The 9,851-nt window shown below is 37.3% G+C and overlaps 1 protein-coding gene across 1 annotated transcript; it reads left to right on the forward strand.

Annotated features, from left to right (window-relative positions):
- The first annotated feature begins 3,211 nt into the window (after positions 1–3,211).
- On the forward strand, positions 3,212–6,542 carry LOC145263027 (uncharacterized). Its single transcript, XM_080119859.1, has 3 exons — positions 3,212–3,278; positions 4,408–5,011; positions 6,455–6,542. Exons 1-3 carry the CDS (start codon positions 3,212–3,214, stop codon positions 6,540–6,542), a joined length of 759 nt encoding a protein of 252 aa, XP_079975985.1.
- The last annotated feature ends 3,309 nt before the right edge of the window (positions 6,543–9,851 follow it).

Here is a 9,851-nt window from a genome sequence, read left to right on the forward strand (position 1 = left end):
GTATATTGTATATTTTGTTGTCAGGTCATGTCATGTGCTACTGGTACCATGTAACCCAGTACTAACTGCCTCATGGTCGGGTCACCGGCGACTAAACTGGTTCCCCCACCAGACTTGCTTGGTGAGGAGGGCGGCTAGTCTCCCTTAAGGATTAAAAACAAGACCTTCCAAAGGGCGAATGAACTCTTTTTCTGGGTCAACGGTCAACTAGCACCATGTATATTTGTGTGTGTATATGTGTATTGGGGTAGAGAGGGCTCCCGTAAGCCGCGGTGAAGGCAACCTTTCTAGGAGAAGCAAATCTCTGATTTAAAAAACCATAAAGCGGGAGACCATTACCCGCATTAAGCTGGTCTGCAGTTTAATTTGTTGCTGGCTATCTTGCTCTTGCTTGTTGATGGATCTCAACATTTTGAACCGAGAGAGAGAGACTTAGCTGTCGTACAAAGCTAAGACTCTGTAACATCATATTTGTATAGATACTCCCTCAGCCATTTGGGCTCATGGATTTTAAATGTCTGAGGGAGTGGCACTCATATGACAAGACGTTGCAATCATCATATATATGTATATATACATATATATATATACGCATATATATGCATATAGATATGTATATATATATATATATAGATATGTATATATATATATATATATATATATATAGTCATCCACATACAGTACTGTTTCGCTGTTTTACAGTTCATCAGTGCAGCTAGACAAGCAACTATCTCTACAACGACGACAGTCGGAGCTCTATACAGCTGCTGCTATGCGGACAGTGAATTAACAATAGTAGTTCCTTACGTCCAAGTAGCGATATATCTTGTTAGGGGTAACATGAGTTAAAAAATAACATATTTTAGCTGACATTTCATTTAGACTACGAAGCACCCCCCCCACGTTGCTCCGGAACAAACATTACAACAATAAGACTTTGACTCATCCTTACGATGTCAGGCATTGGTATAAAGTCTTATCATAGACTTATGTTCTGGTTATTGCATGTAATTAGTTGTTTGTTTTTTTTTTAATGTATTTTTGTTCGATTTAACAAAATCTATGCTATGTTTAATTTCTTTTAATATTTACTTTTTTTCTCTTTTGGGTTTATTTTGACGTTCGGAGAATCGAATTGCGGAAATTAAAATGATATAAAAAATTCATTTCAATTATCGGAAAAATTTATTTTACTGTATAGAAAGAAATGCGTATACTTAATTGTAAAATATGTTTTTTATATGAGAAATAAGGGAAACGTTAAGATGGACGACATAAACTCTTTCTACAAGAATCTTGCTGAATTAGTATATAAGTCATACTATATATATATATATATATATATATATATATAGAGAGAGAGAGAGAGAGAGTCATCCACATGCAGCACTGTTTCGCTGTTTCACAGCTCATCAGTGCGGCTAGACAAGCAACTACCTCAAGCCAGGATCGAAACCCGATCGCCCAAACGACAATCGGAGCTTCCAACTGTTGCGCTATACGGCTGCTATGCAGGCAGTGATTTAACAATGTTTTGACATTGTTTAAAGTACCTAAGCTCAATTTGTTTACACAAAGAGCATCGCTTCATACGCTAATAGAAATTTGTATATCACTTTCCAAATGCTCGACCTAAAATAGGAAGCATTATAATCATTGATGTACAGTACTGTTTCACTGTTTCACAGCGATTCAGTATGGCTAGACAAGCACCTACCTCAAGCCAGGATCGAAACCCGATCGCCCAAACGACAGTTGGACATATATATATATATATATATATATATATATATATATATATATATATATATATATATATAGACAAATATTATTGAATAGCACGGAATTATTCTGTTTTACGATTTTCCTTTTTATCTTCTCCAATCTCCGAATAGTCCTTTTTGTGTTTTCCTCGAAATTGTATATGTTGTATCCATAATCGCGAGCGCTTTCGACAGAAGTACTTCTATCATCCTCAGATATATTGTAGAAATAAATGTAGGGATTGTTTTTTTAATTTACTTATATATATTTTTTTTCCTAGTCACGTGGTAATTTGTTACAAGTTAAATGGGCGAATTTTTTTTTTGCATATATTAAACAGATTTATATATACAAACACAGATATACATTATTAACCATTTATCCCAAACATTTCAAAATGTTCCAGCTGCACTCATAATTAATATTATTTATTTGAGGCTTCTTTGTTTTAATGTACAATGCTATTAGTATTCTTAACCTATTTACATTTCTGTCACTCTGCAACACTCTTGTATTTTCTACCATAATTCTTCGAAATTCCGAATGTTGGCAGCCATGTCCTTCAAATGTTTTGCTCGGAGATTGGAGAAGATAAAAAGGAAAATTGTAAAACAGAATAATTCCGTGCTATTCAATAATATTTGTCTAAATGAGAAAATGCTGCCTAAATATACACGATATATATATATATATATATATATATATATATATATATATATATATATATGGGCACTAATAATTATGACATTAAGAGAGTTCTTGAATTAAAATCAATTGAGTATTATGTGCTAATATAAAAAATGACGTTTTAATGCTTTTTTAGGTGTTGAGCAATGCACAAAAATGACACTGGTTCATTTTTTTAAATTAAATCTCGATTATTTTAGGGTATTTACACATTTCAAAATGTTTCTCTTTCGATTACATGCGTAACCCTAAGTAGATGTTAACTCGAAGTAGATCTTTATTTAATATCTAATAGCAATAAATGGTGGGGTTGTTGTAGCTGCCCAGGAAGTAGATCAACGCAATCTTCTACGTTTTTAAGAATCCAAACGATCTAAAATGAAGTACTATTGCCATTCTAGGATGGAACCTCTAAAAACACCTTTTCCTGCCTTGGCAGTGTACAAAACCGTCTTCGAAATCTAGTGGGCGATGACCCTTTAGCCTCCTACTCCCTCTTTCTCACAGGAGATCATTTGCGAGTCTCTCTCTGCTCTACCGACACTTTTACGATAGGTGTTCGCCCGAGCTCCAATCTATGATTCATTCCTGAAAAAAAAAACGTCCACAACAAACACTCGCCTTGTCAAAACAACCGCCAACAACTCTCCTCAGACCCTATCCGTGCTCAAAGCAAAAATTCCACGAGAAGAGTTTCTTTTCTAGAAATCTTCATCTGTGAAAAGCAATACCTTTTGTCTACTTCCTGAATGATTATAACATGGTTGAGACTAGTCCGGAGGAAGTGGAGAGACAAAGGAAGAGGACTCTTGGTGTGTTGAAGGAAGGTACTTCAATGGCTTGTAGGAAGGAGTTGCGGACAGCAAAACCGACACCTTAGAATCGGTGCTCATGTGTTTCCTGTCCCTGTCAAAAGAACGTGTAGTTTCTCTCTCCGAGACTGCTGTCGCTGGGGAGTCGTGTCTCCTGCAGCCCTGCTATGTCGATGTTTAGTCTATTTAAGTCACGGTCGATCATGCCGGTTTTTCTGGTGTTGTCAATCGTTTGTAGGTCGTCAGACAAGCTCAGACACATTGTTCTGACATTCGAAGTTGCCAGTTTCAGGACTGGCGGCTTTCGTTTCTTGTTTTTGAATGGTGCTGGGTTACAGGCCGCTTTTCAGGTTTGGCCTATATCCCGGGCAGCCTCTGGAGTTGGAGGAACGTGGCGAACCAGCACCTTATTGGCCGGGGGTTGCCCAGCTTTGAGGCGGGCGGTAGCTAGCGACTTCCTACCGACAGGAGTCGACCCCAGGCGTCCGAGCTGACGCTAATAAGCTCCGGATTTTAACCCGGTAACTGTCACCCCGGGTTGCGTTGCCGCAATATAGCAGTGGAGTGACCTCTCCAGGATGCAGGCCTAGGCGAAAAGCTATGGGGGCCCAATTCATCGGAACACGCCTCTCTAACCTTTCATGTGGAATCCAACAGAAAGGTGAACCAATACAGTTAGCGCCAGCTTGACTACAGGAATTGCCGGAAGGTCTTTGCAGTGCAAGGATCGACCTCCTTTGAGGCTACACTCCAGATTTTTCAGTCGATGTTTATTCCGTTAGTCTTTCCTATGTTGAGGCAATCCGCATGGCAGCAGTGGTTTGGAATCAAGGTTTTCCTTCACCTAGACGATCTACCCTCCTAGGTTGACGAGCCTCATCTACCTGAAGCGACAGGAGATTTTAGGCGCCAGAGACCCGCTCTTTGCCATTTCTTGTCAGTAAGAACAGTTTCACCATGCGCAGGCCAGGAGTTAGACTTGTTGCCAGAGGCTATTTGAGACGCATCCCTTTTGAAAACACTTCATAATAGTGGGAGCTTGTCTCCAGTGCCACTCCCGGCTATAACAACCTTTGAAACCAAAATTTACTTAACACTACTTTGAAAATTCTTAGCGTCTATACCTTTGCACTTTTCTATTCAGTTGAGGCTAAGGACCTGTTCTACGAGGAACTGGAGGCAAAGATACAGCAGACCCCATGCAGAGGAGCATCTACCCGTGCTATTCAACTTCAATGCCTCCTGGCCCGATGCATGGGGCTTTTTGGTGTTGGCAAGCTAAACGAAAACGGTCAGCGTCTCTTTGAATTCTGCTCATTCTACGACCTCTGTCTCACTAACACCTTCTTCTTCACCAAGACCCATCACAGAGTGTTTTGGAAACATTGCAGTTCCCGCCATTGGCATCAGCTGGATTTTATCATCACTTGCAGATCTCTCCTAAACCAAATGTGGGTCACGTGTAGTTTCCACAGTGCCGAGTGTGACACAGACTACTCTCTGGTCGTCAGGAGATCCCGCTGCCTTCCCAAGTATGCCAACCGCCCTCAGCAGAAACTCCGACCACGCATCACTGCAGTCAAAACCGCCATGCCTGAGCTGAGAAAGCGCTTTGCCAGAGCCATCGACGAAACCCTTGTGGATTACCCAATATACAGTGCAACATCAAAATGGAACTTTATCCGAGTGGCAATATTTCAAACTGCCTTTAATACTTTTGGTAGAAAAGGAAAGAAACAAGAGGACTGGTTTGAGGCAGGAGCCACTGAACTAGAACCTAGAACATTGAAACTGCATATCTATAAGTTCTCTATCCCCATTTCCATTACTCAATCACCCTGTCTGCGCTCATGTATTAATTTCTGCATTCCAGGATTTTCCTTAATATTCCAGCTATTTTTATTATTGTTACTCGTTGAATTTTTTCAGTCAGTTCTCTGATTCCAATTTCTTCCATTCTCTTCTCAAAGTTTGTCAGAATTGTTCCTAATGCTCCTATTGTATATGTACTATCTTATCAATATGTCGTTTACTATTATCTTCATTGCGTCGTTATAGACATCTTTCCATCGTCGGCATTAATGACATGCTGGAATTTAACGCTTACACAAAAATAGCGTACAAATGCATATATATATATATATATATATATATATATATATATATATATATATATATATATAGTATTCTATTTAAGATTTAACAATGAGGAGCATATTTTATAAAGACCAGTTGAAATCAGACGCATGCTAGGTTGCGTCCGCTGGCCCTCAGAATGCAAGCGTCAACTGTTTAAAACAATAGAATTATATTTAATTCTCTCTTTCTTCATTAAAAGGTAGAAAAGGGGAGTGAAAAAGAGAAATAGAGAAAGACAGAGCAAGAGAGAGAGAGAGAGAGAGAGAGAGAGAGGAGGGAGAAAGAGAAAGAGGGACATTCATACATAACGTTTAAACATTGTTTTGTTTTTATATCCATGAGTCCTTTCTAGTTTGACCTTTCAAATTTTAAGGTCTTATATCGTTTTGCCTTGGTTCAATATTATATACAAACTTTCATTCTTGGCTTGAGTCATACCACAACATTTTCAAAATCACAAGCACCTGCTTAACACGTCTGCACCTCATAAGTACAGACAAGTTAGACACAAGGGTCATTAATGTATAAGCTCCCACCTTCCTCAAAAGGGCGCTCTTGATTGTGCCACAATTGAAGGAACCGCGTATATGGTTCAAGTTAAGGTTTATTAATATTTCGAACAAAACCCAAGTTTTTAACATTATATTCATTCGTATTCTTCTTTAAAATATCGTCATTTCCTATATTGATTTTATCAATGATCGTACTTATTTGTATAAAAAGTGCTCAGATAAACTATATTATTGTGGAACGCATTTGTTAGGAAGAAAAATATCGATGTAACTCGTTTTCCAATACACTAGTGTCCCTAAAAGTACACTCAGGCAAATCTGAATACCGAATGATTTTTCGAAATATTACCGAATTGGAGTGCTGAAACTATAATTGGTCCGTTGTTCTGTTTTAGGTTTACATCTTTCTCTTTCTCGACTAATATTGTTTTTCTTTTTCTCTTGAGATACGATTCACCATTTTGTCAACTGAACGCTGGATAACTTTGAAATCGACAAAATGGGGAAGCGTTTTTATTTTTTTTTATCTTTATTCGATAGCTCTGAATGTCAGCCTATGATTGATTACAAGATCACGATGGGGAAATTCCAAGGAATTGGCGTGTGGATCCCACCCCCCTGTGGATAACAGCAGCGCACAATAATTGCGAGTTACCGTCCGTTCTTTGGAGATGTCAATTTGAATTTCAGTTGTCGTATTCCATAACGACCAACAAAAAAGCCATCAACAATCCTTTGACAACTCCGCACGTGGGAAGCAGGTTTGGCGTTGTTTTTCACACGGTTGGGCAAGAAAGGCTCTGATTGGGTGCCTGTTTATTGCGTCATCACAACATATGAACTCTTATTTTTTTACTTGAATTTCATGCATGTTTCGAATATTAACACGGCATATTCACGTCTGACACATTGGTTATCGTTAGATCACTGAAGTTAAGAGATTTTGGATCTGGTCAGTACCAAGATGGGTGACCATTTGGGGATATTATGTGCTGTATGTGCTCTCCGCTTATCTCGACATTGTTTGCAGAAAAAAAAACACCCGATCTCCAAGGTGGAGACGCTAACCTTAATATCGTTTAAAAAATCAACAATAAGATATACGTATATATATATATATATATATATATATATATATATATATATATATATATATATATGAAATAAAATGGAGGTGGAAGGACCTGGATACTCAACGTTTCGCCCGACTTATGCGGGCTTCTTCAAGAGGGACGGTCACTCAAGAAGCCCGCATAAGTCGGGCGAAACGTTGAGTATCCAGGTCCTTCCACCTCCATTTTATTTCATATCGTCGGATTTAATCCAGCTCAACAATCATATATATATATATATATATATATATATATATATATATATATATATATATATATATATATATATATATATATATATTAGCAGGAAGGCCCGACGTTGCTCGAAATTGTTTAAGGATCAACGAATGTCCCATATTTCAAATACTTTAATTCTCAACAAAATCAGTGAGATCACTCATTTTTCAATCAAATTCATTGATTTACTGTGCTAGCCTGGGAGTCACAACGTTACACCTGGAGGAAGCTTCACATGCCTCTCTGAAATGACTTAGTCTACAATACATTGTAGTCTACATTGCACTTTAAGTATCCTACTGTTTGTTTTATAAAAATTTTATATAATGGTTTTAATTAAAGTTTAAAATAAAAAAAACAACCCAAAAACATGTATCATAGTTCAATTAAAATCCTTTTTTTAATTTATGCTTTGGGCCTTTCTGATTGTGATGTAATAAAACTTCTCAAATGCACTTGTAATGTGTTGATCAAAATTGGACTTTTCCTTCTTTAATCGGACGTTTTGATTATTGATTTTCGATAGTAATCAGAGACATTCCCATGTAAAACCTATTCCAGAACACTCCCAGACACATGAAAAAACAATTGTGTCAAATAAAACCCTATCGGCTCATCGTTTAGAAATCCATAGGGAACGAATACACACAAAGTGATTTTTATGTATTAGTAGAGATTAAGATATATACATATACATATGTGCGATTCCACGTGGTATCACTGACAACTCAACGACCCCAAACATAAAAAAACTAAAAAACATAGATGCTTCACGTATATGTTGGCTGTAGAAAAAACACAGATGATCTACATATATGTTGGTTGTAGAAAAAACACATATGCTTCACATATATGTTAATTGTAGAAAAACACACATGCTTCACATATATGTTGGTTGTAGAAAAACACAGACGCTTCACATATATGTTGGTTGTGGAAAAAACACAGATGTTTTACATATATGTTGGTTGTAGAAAAACATACATGCTTCATATATATGTTGGTTGTAGAAAAACACACGTGCTTCACATATATGTCAGTTGGAGAAAAACATAGACACTTCACATATATATCGGTTGTGGAAAAACTCAGATGCTTCACAGATATGTCAGTTGTAGGAAAGACATAGACTCTTCACGTATATGTCAATTATAGAAAAAAACACAGATGCTTCATCTATATGCTGGTTGTAGTAAAACACAGATGCTTTGCATATATGTTGGTTGTAGAAAAAATTGATGCTTCACATATATGTCGGTTGTGGAAAAAACATTGCTGCTTCACAGATATGTCGGTTGTAGAAATAATATGGATGCTTCACATATATGTCGGTTGTATAAAAAACATAGATGCTTCACATATATGTTGGTTTTAGAAAAAAATATAGACCCTTCACATATATGTCGGTTGTAGACAAAAACACAGATGCCTCACATATATATCGATTGTTGAAAAACACAGATGCTTTTACATATATGTCGGCTGAAGAAAAAAACACATATGCTTCGCTTTATGCTGGTTTTAGAAAAAACATGGATGCTTCACATATATGTCGGCTGAAGAAAAAACACATATGCTTCACATATATGCTGGTTTTAGAAAAAGCATGGATGCTACACATATATGTCCGGTGTAGAACAAACACAAATGCTTCATATATACGTCGGTTGTAGAAAACACACAGATGCTTCACATATATGTATGTCGGTTGTAGAAAAAAACATAAATGATTCACATATATGTTGGTTGTAGGAAAACACAGATTCTTCACATGTATTTTGGTTGTAGAAAAAATATAGATGATTCAAAGTCTAAACAACACAAAGGCCTGGTATTCTAATTCTGTGTTTTTTATTCTCTAGTCAAAGTGGGAGTGTTTCGAACATAGATTTCTAGTTCGTGCATATGTGTGAGTTTTTACGACAAAGTGGGAAAGAACCAGGCATGTTAAAGTGGTTAGAGGGAAGGAAGAAGTGTAGGTTAGTTTCACGTAGCGCTAAGATATCCGGGGTGTTTGCTAGGAAAAATTTATTCTAAGCCCTCGGACTTTCGTGAATGCAATCGTAAAGGACGGTGGTAAATTGTTTCTGTTTGAGTTTACATCTTATTTGATCCTACTTGTTTTTATAGAACTGCCATTTTATTTTATTTAAAAAAGATTCAGTTTAAGGGTAAGAAGTGTTTGACAAAGTGTTTGTGCAGAATACCAAACATACAACACAAATAGACCATTTGCTGACTCTTAATCAACAGTGTTGTAGCCTCGAGAAAGCCCAGCGAAGAAGGTTGCAACCACCCCGATATGATACAACTGATGAGGGTGCAGCCGCGCTTAGCGATACAAAAGCGTAAGTATTTCTGAATTATCAGTCAAAAACAGCAGCCAGAAAATGTTTAACCGGTACCCTCAACTCCTCAGAAAAAAATCAATAAAATTCAATTACATTGGCATATATGTCACTCAAGCGCCCCCAAAATGGCCACTGTTTGTGGATGGGAATGTGGCGAAAGTAGGGAACAGCATTTAGTGCTCTACTCAGAACACAAGGCCAAGCATTGTGTATTTTGCTGAGTCACTGTGATCGCAT

The sequence above is a fragment of the Euprymna scolopes genome, chromosome 38 (assembly GCF_053919585.1).
Source record: "Euprymna scolopes isolate OS-2025 chromosome 38, ASM5391958v1, whole genome shotgun sequence".
Taxonomy (NCBI): Eukaryota; Metazoa; Mollusca; class Cephalopoda; order Sepiida; family Sepiolidae; genus Euprymna; species Euprymna scolopes.

What these genes read in the sequence shown, in the direction of transcription:
- LOC145263027 (XM_080119859.1), top strand. Translation starts at nt 3,212, where the DNA reads ATGGTTGAGACTAGTCCGGAGGAAGTGGAGAGACAAAGGAAGAGGACT. An exon ending in TCTTGGTGTGTTGAAGGAAG is followed by an intron (nt 3,279 to 4,407) that starts GTACTTCAATGG and finishes TTTTCTATTCAG; the next exon opens with TTGAGGCTAAGGACCTGTTC. An exon ending in GGAAAGAAACAAGAGGACTG is followed by an intron (nt 5,012 to 6,454) that starts GTTTGAGGCAGG and finishes TTTATTCGATAG; the next exon opens with CTCTGAATGTCAGCCTATGA.